This window comes from Canis lupus, chromosome 4 (assembly GCF_048164855.1).
Source record: "Canis lupus baileyi chromosome 4, mCanLup2.hap1, whole genome shotgun sequence".
In the NCBI taxonomy this organism is placed as follows: Eukaryota; Metazoa; Chordata; class Mammalia; order Carnivora; family Canidae; genus Canis; species Canis lupus.
This window is the reverse complement of record NC_132841.1, coordinates 55,721,951-55,744,026: the sequence shown is the minus strand read 5'-3', so window position 1 is coordinate 55,744,026 and position 22,076 is coordinate 55,721,951. Positions and strand designations below refer to the sequence as shown.

Genomic DNA, 22,076 nt, shown 5'->3' with positions numbered 1-22,076 from the left:
GCCCTAGAATGATAGCCATTTCTTTTCATTTTCCTTTCATCTTGCTGTGGTGTGTTGGCTCTTTTCATCCAAGGTAGCTCACTCTTCCTTCTCATTCCAGCTAGCAGGAATGGAAAAGGAGAGAGAGTAGCTCCCTTTTAAGGACTCAACCTGGAATTGACTACTTTCATGTGATGGCTCTCATAGAATTTTGGCACCTGTCGAAAGGGAGCCTGGAAGTACAGTCTTGATTCTGGGCAGCCACATGTCTGGCTCCAGAAAGGGGTTCTCTGACCAAGGAGAAATCAGTATTAGGAGTCAGCCAGGAGGGTCTGTCACATTGAGGTCCATGGCTTCCTTATTTTAGAGATAAAAATAAGGTCCGGTGTGGGAGAAGGAATTTGCCCAAGGTCATCAGATTTTGAGTCAGACCTATTGCTCCAGACTGAAGAATGGTTAGGGGTGAACATGGCTAGGAGGGACCTCTCTTAAACCTTCTTCATGTGCCCATGCTGTTGTCCAGGGAACAAACACAAGTGGGTTCCGTTGCAAATAGACATGAAACCTGAAGTGCCCAGAGAAAAACTGGTCTCACGCCCTGCTCGCCCTCCAGAGCCACGACACACACCTGCCAACCGAGGGGAGATCAAAGGTATGTACCACCCACTGTGGAGGGCCTGGGCATGGGGGTCACCCTCAAGCGTGACCCAGTGCCCCTCTCCCCATAGGGTCTGAGCCTGCCACCTACGTGCCCGTGCCCATGGCCCCCCCCACCCCAGCCTGGCAACCAGAGACCAAACCGGAGCCTGCCTGGCACGACCAGGATGAGACATCGAGTGTGAAGAGTGATGGGGCTGGTGGGGCGCGGGCTTCCTTCCGTGGCCGTGGACGGGGGCGCGGTCGCGGCCGGGGACGCGGCCGGGGTGGCACTCGAAGTACGTGAGGCCCCTTTGGGCTCCGGGATGTCCGAGGGAGTGTGGCGGGGGCGGTGGGCAGGGATCTTCTCTCCCTTATGGCACCCATTTCCCCCATAGCCCATTTTGACTACCAGTTTGGCTACCGAAAGTTTGATGGTGCAGAGGGGCCTCGTACCCCCAAGTACATGAACAACATCACCTACTACTTTGACAATGTCAGCAGCACTGAGCTTTACAGTGTGGACCAGGAACTGCTCAAAGACTACATCAAGCGACAGATGTGAGTGGACAGAAGCCTCCTTCCTGGAGCGATGCATAGGGTCGGGACCTGTCATGCTGGGTAGAGTAGGGATTGGCAGGTCCTTCTGGTGCTATGGTAGCAGCATATCCTGCACCAGCAATCTTTGGTTGCCTTTGGCTGGAGCTGAGAAAGATAACCAGCACTTACCCTTTAAAAGTTAAATTTTCATAAAGATAATATTGCAAAAGTAATATCGTATTTGCTTTAAGAAATTTAGAAATTACCAGTGATAAAAAGGAAGGAGGAATGTCCAGAGTCCACCCCCTTCTGCACTTGTCTGTGTTAATGGCAACATGGTCAGAATGCTAGCAAACACCTGTGGAGTACTCCCTGTTAGTGAGGCCCAGTGTTAAGCGCTTTACAGGCATTCTCTCTTGCTTGGTCCTACACTTATCTCATTCCTATGAGCTGGGTGTTAACTCCATTTCAGGGATGAGCACACAGACCCAGGAACTTACCCAGAGTCTCAGAGCTAGTAAACAACAAGGCACAGATTTGAATCCATTTCCGCCTGATGTGGAACCCTAGCTCCAAACCAGTCCTATAGATTGTCCCTCAGTCTAGTTGGGGAGCCGTACAAGGAAGTGGATCATTTCGGTAGAGTGTGATAGTGTTTTAGGAGAAGAGAAGGTGACCGGTGACAATGGAACTGGGTTTTAATGGTGGATGAGGGGTTTGCCAGGCCTACAGAGAGGCTGAAGGGCCGGGGGAGTGGGTCTAACCTGAGGCGAGGGAGCCATGACAGGGTAACATCTCTTTCCAGCCCTTGATACTGTCCGTACGATAGGGTCAGGGTCGGTAAGAGGCTATGTGAGGTGGCCGGGGGTGGGGGGGTGTAGGACGAAAAAGGCAGACTCCTAAGTGACGCAGCAATCTTCTGTCTTCTCCTCTCCACCCAGCGAATACTACTTCAGCGTGGACAATTTAGAGCGAGACTTCTTCCTGCGACGGAAAATGGATGCTGACGGTTTCCTTCCCATCACCCTTATTGCTTCCTTCCACCGAGTGCAGGCCCTTACCACTGACATTTCACTCATCTTTGCGGTAGGTCTCCCTCCCTGGGGCTGGGGTGCAGGGGAAGGAAAGGTCCTTACTTATGGAGTTGGAGTGTGGGCCCCGGCAGAAAACCCTGGAAGAGTCCTCATCTGATGACTTCTGCTAAAGCTTCAAGGCTTGGCCAGCCTCTCTGCCTCCCTTCTCTCCTCTTTCTCCCTCTTACTGTGGAAAATTGCAGACATTTACAGAAGTAGACAGAATGGTATGATGAACCCATCGCCCAGCCTCAGCAATTACCAACTCATGGCCCGTCTCACTCCATCTATCCCCCATCTGTTTCCTCTTCCAAATTACTTTGCAGAAAATCTCAGGTAACCTGACATTTCATCCATGTTTTAGTACTTATCTCTAAAAGATAAATACCTGATAAAAAATGTAATCACTATATCATAATCCCATGTAAAAATGTTAATAATTCTTTAATATGTCTAAACAGTTGCAAACTCTCCCCATTTGTCAAAAAACATTTTTGTATTTTATGAGAATCAGGATTCAAAGAAGACCCATGTGTTGCCTTACTAAGTCTCCTCTTCCCTTCTCTTTTACTCTGCAATTTATTAATTGGAATAAACTGGGTTATGTAGCTTGTCAAATTTCTCATGGGCCACAAGTGATGTCCTCTAACATGTTCTTCTGTATTCCTCCAGGAGCCTGATCAGATTCAGGTTTGGGGAGTTTCCCTCCCCTCTTTGTCAAGAATCCTTTATAGATAATGATATGTTCTCTCAGGTGGCACAGAGCATTTCATTTGTTCTCTCTCCTGATGCAAGCTGCTGTTGATGACCCCTGCCTGTTATTTCATTAGGGATTGTGAAATGGTGAAATTCTAATTCTATCGATCTGTCTTCATTTGTTAGCTGGAATGCCTCTTTAAGGAGGAACTTTGCCTCATCAGCTATTCAGTTACCAAGACGTATGGTTTGTACAGAAAGAGCAGATAAATACTTGATCTTTCCCTTTGTTAACCGATTGTCAGAATTATGAGTTGATTCCTGATAACTTTACGGGTTGTGGGTTCAGGTGTGGGGTTGTTTTGCTTTAGTGTCTTTTAGTATCATCACAAACCTGTGGATTCAGACATCCTGTAGTTTCAGCCCATTGCAGTTCATAAACTGAATCTAGTTGTCCCATCTGGAGTTAGAGGAATCCTGGTTGATCTGGTACATTTCCTGCCTCAGATCTGGAATAGGCTTTTTTTCAAGGAGCTTTAGATCCTCTTTTGGGGAAATGATATTTATATACCACACAGTTGGAGTTATAGGGATGTTCATTGCTGCTTTGATTGATCATTGTTTCTAGAGCTGCTTTTTTTTATTTTAAAGATTTTACTTACTCATCAGAGAGAGAGAGAGAGAGATAGGAAGAGGCAGAGACACAGGCAGAGGGAGAAGCAGGCTCCATGCAGGGAGCCCGACGTGGGGCTTAATCCCGGGTCTCCAGGATCACACCCCAGGCCAAAGGCAGCGCTAAACCGCTGAGCCACCCAGGCTGCCCTGCTTCTTTTTTTTTAAGTACGTCAGGAGATCATACTGAAATTTTCTATTAAAGTTCAGGACTACAAGGACTTTATAACACCAATGACCTTTTATTTGTAATACTTTTGTACCCCAAATCCTAATGCTGATGATGACCTCAACATAATTACTCATTTTGTTTTATTCAATAGTTTGTATACCTTATTCTTATAATAATACCTCTACTACTACTAAAAACAGGGTTTTTTTCTACTTAAACACTCAAATGACTGTTTTCAAGTACTGGAATGATCTTTGTATGGTTATGTTTTTAATTTGATGTGTATTAGTTTCGTTAGTTTCATTTTGCTCTCAAGTTTTAGGGATTGCTTTTTCCCCTCCAATTTCTAATTGTTTTGCACTTAGGTAAGACATTTGCATGACTGTAAAATCAACATGGTATATTCCTAGAAGACCGACTTAAAATTCTCTCTTAAAATTCTCCTTTTTCCTTTTATTCCCTTATAGGCAATTTGTTTCAAATCCTTTGTTTAAAAAAATAAGCAAATGCCTCTTCCTGTATTTGTATCCTTTTCCTCTCTTAGATGGCAACATATAGAGCATGTATTTCTTTACCTGTTCTTTTGTTTTCAGTTAATACATTTGGGTGCTGACTGCATAGTAGTACATAAGAGAAAGATGCTCTTCATTCCTACTTAGACTTGCATATATATCTTTTCATATTTTTGCCAGCGTATCATTGATGTAGATTTATAGAAGTGAGAAGGCTGCACTACAGGGCAAATTGCTGGGTTCCCTTTCTTCAGGGGGCTGTGCCTTTGCACTTCTGACGGCAGTAGAGCAGAATGCCTGTTGCACTGTTGAAATGTTTCCCATTTCCACTAAAAGGATTTTTAAAGACAAGTCTCCTCTCTTCTCCACTCTTCACCCTTTTTCCTAGAGATAAGTAAGCACCCATAGCAATTTACCTGTGAATCCTAGAAAAATGTGTATGTGTTTGTAAGTTTTTATTTAAAAATTCAAACACCAGTGGTATCTTAGGCACATTGACCTACACCTGTTTTGTTTTTTTGTTTTTTTTATGGCTCTTTCCACCTCAGCACATGTGAAGCTGTTTTTTAATGTGAGTAGTATACCACTGAATAGAGAGGCCGTTACTTATTTTAAATGATCTATATTGTGGCAAATTAGGTAGTTTCCAGTTTTTTCCATATTACAGACTGTTGCTATGAATGGCTTTTTTTTTTTTTTTTTTTTTTTTTATGAATGGCTTTTTATCCACATCTTACACATAATGTAATCTATCTGTGGCCCTGTTTCTCTGGGGGCGGATGAATGGATATAGAATGAATGGCAAAGTCAAAGGGCAGGTTATGTTTTTCACGGTGGTGCCCTCCTACAAGTTTGAACATCTCGTCTGTCTGCTAGTTGTGGAAGATGGTGCCAGTTTTCTTATACTCCTGCCAGCACTAGACTCCTTCCTGAGTTCATGGGGGCCAGCCATTCGTCTGCCAGCTTCTGAGACCTCATTCTTTCCAAGTCTTTTCTTTGCATAGACTCCTTCCTTCTCCCCTGCAGGCCCTAAAGGACAGCAAGGTGGTGGAGATCGTTGATGAGAAAGTCCGCAGGAGGGAGGAGCCGGAGAAATGGCCTCTTCCTGGTCCCCCCATAGTTGATTATTCCCAGACTGATTTCTCCCAGCTCCTCAACTGCCCCGAGTTTGTGCCCCGCCAGCATTACCAGAAGGAGACAGGTAGGTACTCTGGGCCTCGAGGTGCCTTCCTGTTGTCCTCCAGCCAACAGTCCTTAGGGTTGTCATCGAGAGGACAGCTGGAAGGTTGAGGACCTCACCTTTCCACCCTTCAGAGTCAGCACCTGGTTCTCCCCGTGCAGTCACCCCGGTGCCAACCAAAACAGAAGAGGTCAGCAACCTAAAGACGCTGCCCAAGGGCCTGTCTGCCAGCCTGCCTGACCTGGATTCTGAGAACTGGATTGAAGTAAAGAAGAGGCCGCGGCCGTCCCCAGCGCGGCCCAAGGTGGGTGGGCTGTGGGACTTGGAGGAGCTAAGCCGGAAGGCCGGCTGGCTCCGGCTTATGGCTCGAGTCGAGGTCAGCAGTGACCGTGGGAAAGCTGGTGGGTCCTTGTCCTTTTTCAGTGAGGATCATGTCTCAGGACAGGCCCCGGTTGTGGGAGTTCCTGAGTGGCATTCTTCGTGGGAGGAAATCCTCCGGCTTCTGGCAGTAGTGTCCCAGCTTTCTTGGTGTTTGGCTCTTTGTCTTGCCCCATTGAAATCAGTGGGGCTGTTGTAGTGCCTGAGTGTGTTTTCATTGTCCCCTAGATAAGCCATTCACGCCCTCTGAAGAGGAAAGGGAAAGGGAGCAGACACATGGCCTGGATGTAGAGTTAGTCTAGAGAGAAGAATACAGGTCTTCTGTCACTGATGGGTATTGACCTTGGGCAGCTTGGTTAATATCTCAAGTTTTCAGTGTTTCCATCTTCAGATGAAGGAGAGAAGGGCTTAGACTGCCCTAGAAATTGTAAAGCAATATGCCAGTAGTACACATTGAGAAGTGTTTCCATTTCAAACTAAAACTAGTGCCCCCTTTCCAGGAGCAGTTATGTGCTCCATCTACCCCATTCCTCACCTCCCCTTTGGAGATCTCTTTGGTCTGGGGCTTGTGAGGAGGTCTCCTAGACCTTGGACTTTGGGTCTCTGAAATTCTGTCTCCTTTTCCATTGTGCTGCTATGACTGCCTCCCTCTTGTTCATACCCTCATACTCTGACTTCCCTGTCTCTTCTGGGTGTGGTCCTGCACAGAGTGTCCAGGATCAGGCCAGAGTTATGAGGAAAACAGTGGAGAGAGGGACCTTATGAGGTTCAGGCCTATAGAGTGTGAGGCTTTGGAAAGGCAGGCAGGCTTAGTACCCATTCCAGAATTAGAGGCCTGCTTCCACCTGGCCTATCTTGAACCTTAAAAGAGAGTAGGTTTTGGGGCATCTGGGTGGCTTAGTTGGTTAAGTGTCTGCCTTCGGCTCAGGTCATGATCTCATCAGGGTCCTGGGATCGAGCCCTGCATTGGGTTCCCTGTTTGGTGGAAAGTCAACTCTCCCTCTGATTCCCCCCTGCCCACCTCATGTGCTCTTGCTCTCTCAAATAAGTAAACAAAATCTTTGAGTAGGGTGGCAGGGGGAGTAGGTTTGGAGGTTACGTGGGAAGCTTTTTGCACAGCAGAGAATTGACTTTTTGGATATAAATGTGAGGTGGACAAATGCTTTTGCCCCAGTCTCAGATAAATTCAGCTGAGCAACACTGAAATATTTGCTTTTTTGCCAGAAGTATCCCATTTTCTCTTGCCTCTGGAACATGCTGTTATTCCTGCCTCATACGCTCTTTATCCCTGCCTTCATCTGGCTTACTTTTATGCTCATCCTTCAGTAATTACGTCTCCCAGGAAGCCTCTTCCCTGACTGTCTCTACTCCCACTTCTAGTTGGTTAAGTGCCTCTTTCTGTGTACTCCACAAATTCAATTTATCATCTTTATTGATACCACATTACATTTGGCTGGCTGCTTGTTTTTCCCCACCAAACTGTGAGCTGCCTTAAGTTAAAGAACTGTGTCTTCTTTAAGGCCTGGTATCAGTCGGTGCTTGCTCACTCATCAGTCGAACATCTGCTGTTGCTAGGTCCCAGTCTGGCTACTAGGAATATGATGGAAAGCAAGGCAGCTGTGGCCCCTGCTTGATGAAACTTCAGTTCTCTTAGGAGATTTTGAATAGATAGAATAGATGGATCAACCTATTGAACTTGTGCTATGTGCCCACTCCTGGGCTAGGTAAATGAGAAGGACAGGTGACTCTGGGGGCTTGTCATCTCATTTTGAATGACTGTGATGTGAGCTGGGAGAGAGGATACGTAGAGTCATGGGGGACCAGGTCCAAGGTTGGCAGCTGTAGCATTCTGGCATGGCTGGGTCCTCTCTCTCAGCCAACAGCTACAGACACTGACCCAAGGACACCCTGGTGATCCCGCGACGCCCCTTGATCTTCTCCATTTTAGAAGTCAGAGGAGCCCAGGTTCCTCCACCCGACTTCTCTGCCTCAGCAGCTGCCCTCTCAGCAGCCGATGTCAAAGGAGCAGGATGAGCAAGAGGAACTAGATTTCCTGTTTGATGAGGAGATGGAGCAGATGGATGGGCGGAAGAACACCTTCACCGCCTGGTCTGACGAGGACTCTGACTATGAGATTGATGACCGGGATGTGAACAAGATCCTCATTGTCACCCAGACGCCACCTTACATGCGCCGGCACCCTGGGGGGGACCGCACAGGCAACCACACCTCACGTGCCAAGATGAGTGCAGAGCTGGCCAAGGTCATTAACGATGGGCTCTTCTACTACGAGCAGGACCTGTGGACAGAGAAGTTCGAACCTGAGTATTCCCAGATCAAGGTGAGGCTGGGACATAGCCTTGGGGGTGGAGCCTGGGGTGTTTGCAACACGTGGAAAAGAGGAAGGCTAATTTGGGCACAGAGCCTTAGTATCCTTGTGTTTGAAAAGGGAGTAGTAATGGACACCATGCTGGGGCATTAAGTGAGAAGAGATGTAGGGGGAGAGGTGAGCACTGTGCCCCCTGAATGCCCATGTTTAATGTCCTAACAATCAGCCAGACACACTTAAAAGCTTACCTTTAAAATAATAGCTTTTGGGCAGCTCAGGTGGCTCAGCGGTTTGGCACGACCTTCGGCCCGGGGCGTGATCCTGGGGACCCGGGATCGAGTCCCGCGTCGAGCTCCCTGCAAGGCGCCTGCTTCTCCCTTTGCCTGTGTCTCTGCCTCTCTCTCTCTCCTTTCTGTGTATTCTCATGAATAAATAAAAATATTTTTAAAATAAATAAATACAATAAAGCTTCTGGGGCACCTGGGTAGCTCAGAGGATGAGTGTCTGCCTTTGACTCGGGTCGTGATCTCAGGGTCCTGGGATTGAGTCCCACATTGGGCTCCCTTTGGGGAGCCTCCTTCTACCTCTGCCTGTGTCTCTGCCTTTCTCTATGTCTCTCATGAATAAATAAAATCTTTAAAAAAATAAAATAATAGCTTTTGGGTGCCTGTGTGGCATAATTGGTTAAGCGGCTGCCTTCAGCTCCGGTCATGATCCTGGGGGCCTAGAATTGAGTCCCATGTTGGGCTCCCTGCTCAATGAGGAGTCGGCTTCTCCCTCTACCTCTACCTCTTTGTCTTGCTTGAGCTCTTTCTCTCACTTTCTCTCTCAAATAAAGAAAATCTTTATGCATATATATATATATATATATATATATATATATTTATATATATATATATATAAACTAAAAAATCACTGCTGCCTGGAAACAGTCAAAACTTACAGTTTTTACAGAGTAGCTTTGTGAGGTGAGCCTGTGTAAGTAGTGAGCAGCAGGGTGTTCGGTGGAGGTGAAGACAGTGTCAGGAGGAGAATCGGGTCTGCAGGAAGCTGCCCAGGTAACTGGGGTTGGGGAATGGTGATGAGGTAGCTGAGAGCCTGGGGACCAGATTTCCATGTATGTGGATGTGGGAGCTGCCCCCTGCAACTTCCTGCACTTCTTGATTCCTAAACAGGCTGGGGCAGTCTTCTTACTAACATCATCTCTCCGCCCATCTTGTTTCCTCTGCAGCAAGAAGTCGAGAACTTCAAGAAGGTCAACATGATCAGCCGGGAGCAGTTTGACACACTAACCCCAGAGCCCCCCGTGGATCCCAACCAGGAGGTCCCTCCTGGGCCACCCCGCTTCCAGCAAGGTGAGAGACAGGTGGTATCTGGGACCCTGGGTGGGTGTGGGATCCTGGGTGGGTGGGAGAGTACAACCCTCAGACAGGGGCCTCCCAGGTATAGTCAGTCACAGGCCTACCACTGCTCACTGACCTGCTCTCCCTCTGCAGTCCCCACTGATGCCCTGGCCAACAAATTGTTTGGTGCTCCTGAGCCTTCTACCATTGCCCGTTCTCTACCAACCACTGTCCCAGAGTCACCAAACTACCGCAATGCCAGGACCCCCCGTACTCCCCGGACACCGCAGCTCAAAGATTCAAGTCAGACATCACGGTTTTATCCAGTAGTGAAAGAAGGACGGACGCTAGATGCCAAGGTGAGGTGCTCCTGCTGAGTGGCTGAGAGTCTTGGGCTCACTTAAATGCATTCCAGTGCTTTGCTGTCCTCCCTAGCCTAAGCCAAGGAACTGCCAAATCCCAGAACTGCTCTTTGTTCTTAGGCTGGTGGGCCCACCTGGGATGGAGTGGCCACATCTGAAAAAGGGACTGGGTATGGCAGTGGTGGCCCCGTGTCTCCATGATAAGGCCCAAGGAGGATCAACCAGGGGTGGGTCCTTAGGCTCCCAAGCCACGATGTCCTCACCTGTGAGATAGGCATACCAGTTTCTGGCTCACAGCCGTGGACTTCATATGTGAGAGACTAGATATGAAAATGCTTTTTAAATTGTGAAGTAACGCATACATGAGGGGATCTTAGTTCAACAAATGCTTGGTGCTCCTCTGAGTTCCATGAGTACAATTAATAACAAATTCTGGACTGACCTTTGCAGATGCCTCGGAAAAGGAAGACAAGACACAGCTCAAACCCACCCCTGGAGAGTCATGTGGGCTGGGTGATGGATTCCCGAGAGCACAGGCCCCGGACTGCTTCCATCAGGTGCCAGCACAGTGGAGAGATGATGGCAGGGTGGGCGGGAAAGCCAGGCAGTTGATGGGACCAAGAAGAAGGAATCTCTTTCGTCTGTAAATTAAAGAAAATTGAAGAAAGGGACTCTTAACCTAAATCGGAAAATTTGGAGCAGTCTAGAGAATGTAATTCAGGGCCTTGGAAGGTTTTCCCCAAGGAAAAGTGGCACAGACTGAGAATAGGCGTGGTTTTAAAGAAAAACATAGATGGGCTACCCCATAATAGCTAATCAGAGAAAGTTAAATGTGAACTCGGGATGATTAAATGCTTAAAAGCTCAGGTTTGGACACTGTGCTAATCTGGGATGTTAAAGGGTCCATGACCAGGATAAGTCTCCCAGGCTCTGTGAGCCTCAGTGACTGCTTTGTAAAAACCCACCAAAGATTGATGCAAAGAGTGATTTGGCCTGAAGGCTGTATGTTAAGGGCCTACCATGGTATTTAGGTCTCTTTGTTGCCCTAGGAGAGGCTAGATCTTGGCTGATAGGAAGGGACCTGAGGGACCCCTCCTCACCTGATGGGCAGCTGCTCCAGAGAACCTGATGACACTCTCTCTCTCCTGGCCTTTAGCTCCAGCCCCTCAGAAGGGACACCTGCAGTTGGCAGCTATGGCTGTACCCCTCAGTCTCTGCCCAAGTTTCAGCATCCTTCCCATGAGCTGCTTAAGGAAAATGGCTTCACACAACACGTCTACCACAAGTATCGTAGGCGCTGCCTTAACGGTAAGAAGCAGAGGGGCCTCACCTCTGAGGTCCAGACTGTAAGGGCTGGTGGAGCAAGTGGTTCTGCTTTCTCTGACCTTAGGGCAAAAAGAATAGGAGTTAGACTCAGGCAAGTAGTTTTTGAATACAGAAGGCTGAAAGAATCTAATAATCAGAATATTTTTGTTCTTTGATCTTCTATTGATAATAAAAAATAGAAAAGTTTACCTATTTCTAGCATGACTGCCAAGTCAGCTATTGTCCACTGTGGTCCACTGTTGATCATAAAAGAGTATGCATGGGGCAGCATAGATTTCTCTAGAAACAGGGGTGGCTTAACCATGGCCTCTGGACCAAATCCAGCCAGCTTCCTATTTTTGTACAGCCCTTGAGCAAGGAAGAGTTTTACATTTCTAAGGGGTTATGAAGGGAAAAAAGAAAAACTTATGACTGAGACCATATGTAGCTTATGAAACCTAAAATACTCTGGTCTTTTTTTTTTTTTTTTATAAACTTTATTATTTTTTTTTAAATTTTTATTTATTTATGATAGTCACAGAATGAGAGAGAGGCACAGATACACAGGCAGAGGGAGAAGCAGGCTCCATGCACCGGGAGCCCGATGTGGGATTCGATCCCAGGTCTCCAGGATCGCGCCCTGGGCCAAAGGCAGGCGCCAAACCGCTGCGCCACCCAGGGATCCCTACTCTGGTCTTTTATAGAAAAAAGTTTGCTGGCCCCTGCTCTTAGAAGATGGTGTAAGGAAAGAACTCTCTAGATAATCTCATATATCTCTTTTTTATCACAAAATGAGATGTCTTTTCACTGTAGGTTTCTGTCCGGTTGGCTGTAAAGATGCTCGGAAGCAGTCTCAGTGCTCCCTTGTAGTTGTTACTGTTCATCGCTCTCCAGTCCTTTTCAGTTAGCAGCACATGGCTGTTAAATGCCTCGCTCATCTGCCTTACTCCCCTGTTTGTGTGTGATGACTGGTTTACTAGGATAGAATTCACATACCTTACAGTTGACCCATTCAAAGTGTGTGGTACAGTAGCTTTCAGTACATTCAGGAGTTGTGCATCTATCCCCAGAATCGATACTAGAACATGTTCATTACCACAGGGAGAAACCCAGTGCCCCTTACTGGTCATTTCCCATCTCTGCACCTGTGGCTTCTCCCAGGCCTGCACAACCACCAGTTTGTATGGATTTACCTGTTCTGGACTTTTCCTGTAAATCAGTCACGCAGTCAGCGCCCTTTGCAACTGGCTTCTTCCCTTAGCATATACTGTTTGTTCTTACACTTCATCTCTGCTGTAGCATGGTGCCACAACTTCATTCCTTTTCATGGCCAGGTAGCATTCCAGCATAGGGATATGTCATGTCATGTCTGTCTCTTGAATACAGATGATGGACCTTTGGGCTTCCACTTTTTGTCTGTCATGAGTAATGCTGCCAGGAATGTTCCTGTGCAAGTTTTTGTGTGGACATAGGTTTTCATTTAGTTTGTATAGAAAAGTGGACTTGCAAAGGGTCATATGCTAACTCTGTTTAATCTTTGGAGGATGTGAGACTGTTTTCTAAAGCAGGGGCACCATTTGTTCTGACAGAGACTGAGGCTTCTGATTGCTCCAGGTCTTCCCAACATTTATTATTATCTGTCTTTCTGATGATAGTCATCCTAATAGTTGCGAAGTGATAAATGACAGCACCTGGTAGTTTTGGTTTGCATTTCCCCAATAACTATTCATGTTGAACGTTTTTTTCATGTGCCTATTGGCCACATGTCTTTGGAGAAATGTCCATTCAGATCCTTTGCCTAGTTTTTAACTAGATTGTCTTTATTAAATTATAAGAATTCTTTATATATTCTAGGTACAAGTCCCTTATCAGATTTATGACTTGCAAATACTTTTTCCAATTCTGTGGGTTGTTTTTTCACTTTGTTGATAGTGTCCTCTGAAGCACAGGTTTTGAGGGGTTTTTTTAATGATAATTAAATTTATCCTTTCATTGTTTGCTTTGGTGTTATGTATTTTTTTAAGGTTTTATGTATTAATGAGAGACACAGAGAGAGAAGCAGAAACATAGGCAGAGGGACAAGCCAGCTCCATAGAGTCAGCCTGATGTGGGACTCAATCCTGGAACCCCAAGATCATGCCCTGAGCCAAATACAGATGCTCAACTGCTGAGCTTCCCAGGCGTCCCAGTGTTACGTATTTTTAATGTTCCATTTTGTAATTGTTAATATTGTAGGATTCCTGAAATAATGATTGGTAGCGAATAATGAATATAAGTTGTTGGGATTGTCAAGTTATTTGTTCATACTTTTCCTTGTTCTAACTACACTTGCAAGTAGTACCATTTGAGATGAAGAGCTAGACTGGGATGACCTGGTTTAGAGACGGATGCCACCTGATTTTGGTGAGGTCAAGTCCAGTGCCCATCAGCAAGGCCTGACACAGGATAGTGCTTGAGAACTGTCTCTTCAAAGACCAAAAGGACAGGGAATGAGCAAGGGGATTTGGTGGGTGGGCATAGTTGAAAGACTCAAAGTCCTTGAGCCCAGGAGCATTTGTCCCCTGAATCACAGACAGTGTGACCCTGACACATCTTTCTTCCTTCCTAACCCATCAGAGCGGAAACGCTTGGGCATTGGCCAGTCTCAGGAGATGAACACTCTCTTCCGCTTCTGGTCCTTCTTCCTCCGAGATCATTTCAACAAAAAGATGTATGAGGAGTTTAAACAACTGGCTCTGGAGGATGCCAAAGAAGGCTACAGGTAAGCAGGATGTGGGGTTGCAGGATGGGGGGATTGGGGTCTGGCTGATGCTTACAAGGGATGAGGGCTCCCAGTGGTTCTGCCTTCAGAACTGTAGCCAAAAATCTCTTGTGTATATCCCAAATATACTTTATAAAAATATGATTTTTGGATGAATAATAATGTTCATGTGGTTCAAAATGCAAAGAAGCCAAAGGCTATATAGTGAGAAGTCCTTCTCATCTTCTCATCCTTCTCATCCTTGTCCCCCTACCTCCAATTCCTTTCCCCACAGACAGCTGGCGTGATCAGAAACCTGAAGGCTTTCCTAAAAACACTTTGCTTTGTGTAAGCAAGGATATGCCTTTAGTCTCCTACCCGTCCCCTGTTGTTTGCACAGAGGATACCCTCTATTATATATGTTTTGTACCTTTTTAATTAAAAAAAATTTTTTTAAAGATTTTATTTATTTATTCATGAGAGACACAGAGAGAGAGGCAGAGACCTAGGCAGAGGGAGAAGCAGGCTTCCTGCAGGGAGCCCGATGCAGAAGTTGACTTGATCCCGAATCCTGGGATCATGCCCTGAGCCGAAGGCAGACGCTCAGCCACTGAGACACCCAGGCATCCCTGTACCTTTTTTAATAGTGTATTTTAGAGATCATTCCATGTTCATATGTAAATAACTTTCTTGTTCAGTCTTATACCATATGGCATGTATCATAGTAAGTGTCCTGTTAATAGATATATTGGTTGTTTTCATTATTTTGCTATTAAAAAACAAACGCCTTTAGAAGATACCTTTCTTGGGCAGCCCGGGTGGCTCAGCAGTTTAGCGCCGCCTTTGGCCCAAGGCGTGATCCTAGAGACCCGGGATTGAGTCCCACGTCAGGCTCCCTGCATGGGGCCTGCTTCTCCATCTGCCTGTCTCTGCCTCTCTCTGTGTGTGTCTCTCATGAATAAATTTTTTAAAAAAGATTTAAAAAAAAGAAGAAGAAGATACCTTTCTCCCCGCTGCCGCCCCCCCCCGCCCCCCCCAGGAGAAAAGTTCTCTCTATAAACAATTTGAAAAGTACAGAAATGTTTAAAGAAGCTGGGGGGGAGGGGGGAAGCACCCTTCAATCCCGAGATAACCAGTGTTAATGTCCTGCCGTATTTAATGCATTTAGATCATCACATGAATGCCTTTTTGTGCCTTATCATTTATAAGCACGAATGTTTTTCTGTGTTAAAATATTTAACTTTTTGCCTGTAAGAAATCTTTATATCCTTTCCTGAAAGTTTGGAAAATACAGATTAGATAAGATCATTGGAAAATCCCAACTCCCAGAGTGAACCAGTATTAATATATTTTAAGTATATGTCCTTCCAGACTTTGCATGCATGTGTATATTTGAAAATTACACATTTGTTTATAAAATGGGCTCATTCTCACATAACACTTTGAAACGTGTCATTTCTACTTGGTAATCTATGGTAAGCATCTCTCAGTATTCCTCAGTGTATATTTACATTATAATTTTTTTGAAAGATTTATTTATTTATTTGAGAGGGAGAGAGTGCATGCATGCGTGGTGGGAAGGCGCAGAGGGAGAGAGAGACTCCCAAGCAGACTCTTTGCTGATCATGGAGCCCAATATGGAACTCGATCTCACAACCCTAAGATCACTACCTGAGCCAAAGCCAAAAGTCAGATGTTCAGCCGACTATGCCACCTGGATGCCCGTACATTCTAATTTTTAATAGCTTATATTCTGTTGTACATATTTATCATGATTATTCTTTAACTGCATCTCTTTAAGACATTTAAATTTTGTTTGACAACGTTATGAGCAGTTTTGTACATCTGTTAAATATAAAAGTGTATTTTTCATCATTTCCCTGGCATATGTTCCTAGAAGTAAAAGAAATTTTTTAAGATTCTGTTAGAGTGAGAGAGAGAGAGAGAGAGAGAGAGAGAATAAGCACAAGCGGGAGGTGGGTGCAGGCGAGGGAAAGGGAGAAGCAGACTCCCATCCCAGCCCAACACCAGATTCGGTCCCAGGACTCCGAAGATCACGACCTTAGCTAAAAGGCTGGCACTTAACTGACTGAGCCACCCAGGAGCCCCAGAAGTAAAGTTTCTGAAGCCAGATAAAGTCACATGACTTTGTAGCAAGTTCATCCCAAGGATTGGTAAACTTTTTCTGTAAAGGGACAGATGAGAAATAATTTTAGGCTCTGCAGGATGGAGGGGTGGTCTCTGTCACAACTACTCAGCTCTGCTCTTATAGCACAAAGCAGCCGGTGACATTTCATGAACAAGTGAGCATGAGCAGGGGACTTTTGTTCATTTGGTTGGAGTTTGCTGACCCCTGAAAAACCATAAACTGCTTGGACCCACTGAGAAGAGCATTAAATGTTAGCCTCCTTAAAGATTATTTACCATTTTCTCGATAATCCATGTGCTTAAACGGTTTCCTAGTCCATTTGTGATGCAGATTCATTTCCCTGTTTTGAGAAAAAAGAAACTGTATCCCAATTTCACTGGCCTGTGTTCTACAGATATGGTTTGGAGTGCCTTTTTCGATACTACAGTTATGGCCTGGAAAAGAAGTTCCGGCTGGACATCTTCAAGGATTTTCAGGAGGAAACAGTGAAGGACTATGAAGCTGGTGAGATGATGGAGTTGGAGCTCTTGCAAAGCTTGGTCATCCAGGCCTTCTTTCCCTTCTCCCTCCCCAGTTGATTGGGTCTGCCTGTGTATCAGTCACATCACTTGTCCTGATCCCCTAAGCCTCTTTATTCTCCTCTCCTCACCTGCCCAGCTTCTCTGACTCTCTCCCTCTGTCTCCTCCTTTCTGCAGGCCAACTTTATGGGCTGGAGAAGTTCTGGGCCTTCTTGAAATATTCCAAAGCCAAAAATTTGGACATTGACCCCAAACTTCAAGAATACCTCGGCAAATTCCGACGTCTCGAAGACTTCCGAGTGGATGTGAGTGAAAGTCTCTCATCTTTCTCATCCTTGTCCTGGAAAGAAAACTGGACCAGAGATCAGGATAGCCGGGTTCTGGTCCCAGCTGTGCCACTAGCTTAGGGGCTGTTTTTCCCCATTGGATCCTTAGTTTCTTCAGCTGTAAAGTAGAGGGTGAGAAGTGGACACGGACAGCTAATTGGAGGAGGTCTTATGGTTGCACCTCCCTCCTTCCCATGGTCTTCTAGCTGAACATCATAATGCTCTCTCCCTTTTAGCTCATACCTTTCCTTGTTACTGTACCCTAGTCAGCCATTACTGGTTGACTAGGATGAGTACCCAAGTAAATGTCCTTGCTTTTTCTGGAAGAAGCAGTTCCAACCCTAGAGGTTTATAAATTATGTTTAACACACTGCTACCACCACTTCTCCTGGTCTTCTTGGAGCGGTAACTCAATGGTGACACCCAGTGGCGGGTCAGGGTTCTTGCTGCTGGGCATATCCAGGGAAGTAGGAGAGTGATGGATGTCTCTGTTGTGCGTGCTTCGTGCTTCAGAGACGTTATAGATGAGTGAGATTTTCTTTCGGAGAGTTTATAATGTAGTAGAGCTGTGCCAATCATCTTATTCATGTGAAACCTTTTAGCAAAAAAAGACAAATATAAGTAAATAAAAGTAATAGTCCTTATGCACGTTGGAAAATTACCATTGATTGAGGGATTACTGTGTGCCAGGCACGGTGCTAGACACTTTATATTGACCTCCTTTAACCTTTGTAATGTGGTAAAGGAGGCAGGGTTTTTGTTGCTGTCCCTGGACCAGTGGGTAATTGGAAGCCTGTGGCTACCCAGTGAGGTCATGGCAGTGCCACTTAGCCCTCCTATTATAAAGATGAATCTGTTGTCTTCCGTCCTTAAGCACCTCCTTGTTTGGGGGTTGGAGAGGGGCACATGTGCAGAGAAGCTTTGTAGTAATAAGACCTGTGTGCTCCCCAGTAGCATCTGCGTCTTTTGAGCTGAGACATCTCAGCATATTGCATGCTACATTTCATACATCATCACCTAAACAGCCATCCCTTCTCAGAAGGGGAGCAGAAACTTAGGTGGGTGATGGCCTGGGGTTCTGAGGTAGATGGGTCTAGTCTACTTTTTGCCACCAGTTATAAGCTATGGGACTCGGGGCAATTTATTTTTCTGTGCTCTACTTTTGGGATGATCATGTCTTCATCAAAGGGTGGTGTAGACCCCATGAGTGAATGTGCAAAAAAATAGCATGGGGCTTGGCATGTTGGCATGGGGATGTGCTTCATAAAACTGGTAATTAGTTTTTAAGGTTATACCTATTATCTACATTTGGCAGTAAGAAGCTAAGTCTCTAGAGAGCCCTGGCAAGGGAGGGGATTTGGTTAGAGGTCCCTTATCACCTGTGACTCCCTCCTCTGTTACAGCCCCCCATGGGTGAGGAGGGCAACCACAAGCGACACCCAGTGGCGGCAGGAGGTGGCGGCGGTGAGGGCAGGAAGCGGTGCCCCTCTCAGTCTTCCAGCAGACCCACCACCATGATCAGCCAACCCCCCACACCACCCACTGGCCAGCCTGTCCGGGAAGATGCCAAATGGACAAGCCAGCACTCGGACACACAGACTTTGGGAAAGTGAAAAGCCCCTTAGCCCTGGGGTTTTGGAGGGGGGGTTGGGGGGGGTGGGCGAGAGTCCATAGGGGTGCCCAGTCCCAGGAGAGGGGACAGAGAAGGGATAGGCCTGGAGTCATTAAGATGGGCCTTTGTGCTGAGTAGCAACGTGTACACCATTTGGGCTATCAGAGGTACTCCTGGGCAGGAGCCTCCACACACCTCCTTCCCCCTCCTCTCTCCATGACTCTTCTTCACATCCTAGCTTCTTCTAAGGGGGGGGGTAAGGGGGGAGATTTTTTTTATATATATATATATATATATATATCAAGTTTTAAATTATTGATAGTTCGTCTGGATTACCAAAATCACTCTGCAGCCCTGCCCGCGGCTGGTAGGCCGCAACCCTGGTTCCCACCCACAGCCTCCTCCTGCTCTCCCTCAAGCCAACTATGCAGCCCACAAGAAGGCCCTGTGGGCCCCATTGCCCAGCACTGTCCCATGGAAGGCTCTGGCAGCGTCCTTGGCCCCACGAGCACCAGCCCTTTGATCATCTGGGGCTTGCCATCACCATGTTCTCCCCCTGCTGTCCCCACCATGCCCTTCTGCCACCTTCTGGGAGAAGGAAACCAAAGGATCTAGAAGTGGGGGTGGGGGAAGGTTTCATCCTCTTCCCACCCCCCTCTCCCCATGCCCTTTACTCCCCAGCCCAGAGAGACGCTGCTCATACCAGAAAAGACTATTGAAAGATGATTTATTTTATTTTTCTCTGACCTTTCCATCCTTGGAAAAATGGAAAAAAAAAAAAAAAAAAAAAAGACAAAATCGACCATAAAAGACCAAAAAAATAAATCAGAAAACCCCCACCTAATCCATAGAAAGTGATGTCTTTCCCCTATCCTTGGATTTCGTTTTTTTGTTTTGTTTTGTTCTTGGAAATAATATTTTTTTAAAAGTTGCCTTATTGTGGAGCGGGAATCTGAAATACCCAAATGCCTGTTTTCCTCGGTGGAGTCAACTCGAAGAGCTCACACCTTCTCTGGATGTGCCTGGGCTGGATTGGCTAGAATCTTTCTCTGGACTGAGTTGCATGTACAGTGCCTCCTGCCTGTAGGCAAGAGAGTTGAGGGCGGCTCAGGTCAGAGCCGTGCCCGAAATATCCCTGCTGTTGCATCGTTTGAAGCTGACGTCCTGTGTCTGTACACTGCTGCCACTGTCGTGTCCTCGCTCTGCTTGCTGTTGCTTCATGACAGGCCCTGTCCTGCCGTGACACCCTTCATCCTACCCTTGGAACCCCAAGGCCAAGTTTGCTTCAAACTGTTGAAGAAGAGCATTGGCCTGGATCTGGGACACACTTGGCCTCAGCCTGACCATCTCCCCCACCTCAAAGGGGAAAGGTGAACACCTGGCAGCTGAGGCTTGGAAATGTGTTGCCCTGAAAGATCTGAGACCTCAAGGAGGCTTTGTCTCATAAAAGGTGGAGAAGGATGCCATTCTCCTCCCTTGGGTCTGGTGGGGTCTCCCCATCTTGCATTCCCCCCTCTGCAAGCCACCTCTGCCTGCCCTCCAATTGACCCTGCCTGGGAACAAGGGATGAGGAGGATTTGGGGGCTGGGGGAATCCTGCCAGTTGGAGAAGCCCTGAGGCAGAAAGGTATATGTGGACATAGAGTATACCTGTCTTCTCTTCTCCAGCAACTGACTGCTTGGGTTGGGCTCTGAATGATAATGGAGTGGCTGGAGTCTCCTGGCATCCGGAGCTAGGAAGGGGTGACAAAGGACTGCCCCCCACAGATTGAGCTGTGTGGTGGGTATGGGCGTGGGGACATGTTCACCCCCAGTGGGGACCGGGACAGCACACAGAAGTTGATGGTAGTGTTGCTCCATTGCCGACACTCCCCCGGCCCTCTCTGTTGGGCCCAAGGATTGGGAGTAGGAGATGGTATCCCAGGCTGGCAAGGGCTTGCCTTCTGTCATGGGCACCTCATTGCTTTCGGCCTCTGCCCTTCCCCATCTCTGCCCTCCCTGTGGTTAGTACCCGGGAAGCCCACCTCAGTTCCTGTTACCTGGTTGTCCCAAAAGCCAAGGATGAGTGTCTGGTCTGTGCTCTAAAATGGGATCTAAGGCCTTTCCCTGCTGTCTGGTGCCTGCCCATGTTGTACCAGACGCTGGACTCCTGCACCCCCTCTTCCTTCCCTTTACCCCTTTCTATCCTTTGGGTCGCTTAGCCCTGTACTGTATCCAGCACCATAGAACCTCAGTGTTTGTCCTCTGCTGGGTTTGGGGGCACAAGGAAGCCTTGGGAGTGTGCAGAAAGGCTTTTCTTACCTAGAGTTTACTCCCAGGCCAGGGGGCTGCCATCCCCTCCCTGATCCTCCCACAGACACCCCAGAGAGAGGAAGCCCCTTTGGGGTGGGGAGGTGAGGATTTCATCTCAACACAGGCTGAGAATGAGGGGAGGGGGCTTTTTTTTCTTTCTTTCTTTCCTTTTTTTTTTTTTTTTTTTTTTTTTTGTAACATGTTAGGAGTTAATGTTGCAAAGAGTAGTTTACATCTTCACTTTCTGAAGACACTTGAATTTAGGACCGACTTATCTGTGACAGGCATGCCAGGAGCGGCCAGAGCCATCAAGGCTTGCCGCTTCCTACCCCCCACACTCCCGTGGGGGTCCAAGATCTGAGACACAAAGCAGCAGCCTGCCCAAACCTTTCTGCTCATCCTGTACCCTTCCATGATTGGTCCATGCCAGTACGACCTTTGGGCATCGAACATCACAAGGTCTGTGTACCTCGGCCCTGCCAAGGGGCAGGTTTCTTTTGCCCTCTTCTGAACCTGGGAGCAAATGCACTACCAGTAGAGAGTGGCTGCCTGGCCCTGCCCCAGCCTGGACCCCCCAGGGCTCAGATCCAGGTGCGGAGCCCTCATGTCAAAGTTGTTACATTTTTGTTTTGTTCCACTGTAGCTCTTTACCCACCCCACCCCCCTTCCCTGATTGATTTTACAAAAGTAAGCTGCTCAGATGGCCCAGGAAGTGGGGAGGAGGAGCAAGGAAGATGACTAGCTGGGGCAGGTGGGGGTGGGTTCGGTCTTGGGGGTTTTTTTTTGTTTTTTTGTTTTGCCAAAAAAGCCTGGGTACAGTGGTCTGGATCATCTGGTGCCCTCCTGAGTGGGACCCTGAAGTATGTATGTCCTGTGTGGAAGGGTCCCTGGATTTGCCCCAGCCCCCACCCTCTCCTTCAGCCATGTTGATGGCAGAGGCAGAGAAGATCAGAACTTATAGCCCATTTCTCACTGGAGAGGAAAACTTGTCATCTGGCTTTGCGGAGAAGGTTCCACCTTATGCTCATAGTACATTATCTTTACCATGTGCTAGGATATCACATTTAAAAGGACAAAAAAAATGTAAAATACTTGAATGAGCTTGTATTATAACATTAATATTATTGAGAGTATCTGCTTTCCAGGCTGAAGTGATTCATTCATTATTCTAGTCCTGCTTTAGTCCTTTGTAATTTGTGGTAATTATGCTTTTCTTTTTAATACAAAAAAATGTATAAAAATAAAAACTTGAAAAGGCAAAA

The 22,076-nt window shown here is 46.8% G+C and overlaps 1 protein-coding gene across 6 annotated transcripts in view; it reads left to right on the top strand.

Moving 5' to 3' along the window:
- LARP1 (La ribonucleoprotein 1, translational regulator) overlaps nucleotides 1–22,076 on the top strand; it is an 84,573-nt gene extending 62,497 nt beyond the window's left edge. For 5 of the 6 annotated variants that reach the window (XM_072824404.1, XM_072824400.1, XM_072824402.1 and 2 more), the window contains exons 5-19: nucleotides 503–631; nucleotides 708–914; nucleotides 1,014–1,176; nucleotides 2,097–2,241; nucleotides 5,307–5,481; nucleotides 5,595–5,764; nucleotides 7,787–8,179; nucleotides 9,399–9,522; nucleotides 9,664–9,869; nucleotides 10,323–10,429; nucleotides 11,029–11,180; nucleotides 13,794–13,938; nucleotides 16,461–16,570; nucleotides 16,763–16,890; nucleotides 18,315–22,076. In XM_072824404.1, coding sequence (XP_072680505.1) covers nucleotides 503–631; nucleotides 708–914; nucleotides 1,014–1,176; nucleotides 2,097–2,241; nucleotides 5,307–5,481; nucleotides 5,595–5,764; nucleotides 7,787–8,179; nucleotides 9,399–9,522; nucleotides 9,664–9,869; nucleotides 10,323–10,429; nucleotides 11,029–11,180; nucleotides 13,794–13,938; nucleotides 16,461–16,570; nucleotides 16,763–16,890; nucleotides 18,315–18,524 — 2,564 coding nt within the window. In that variant the 3' untranslated portion in view covers nucleotides 18,525–22,076. The remainder of the gene's footprint in view (nucleotides 1–502; nucleotides 632–707; nucleotides 915–1,013; nucleotides 1,177–2,096; nucleotides 2,242–5,306; nucleotides 5,482–5,594; nucleotides 5,765–7,786; nucleotides 8,180–9,398; nucleotides 9,523–9,663; nucleotides 9,870–10,322; nucleotides 10,430–11,028; nucleotides 11,181–13,793; nucleotides 13,939–16,460; nucleotides 16,571–16,762; nucleotides 16,891–18,314) is intronic. The other variant, XM_072824401.1, reaches the window with a different exon arrangement.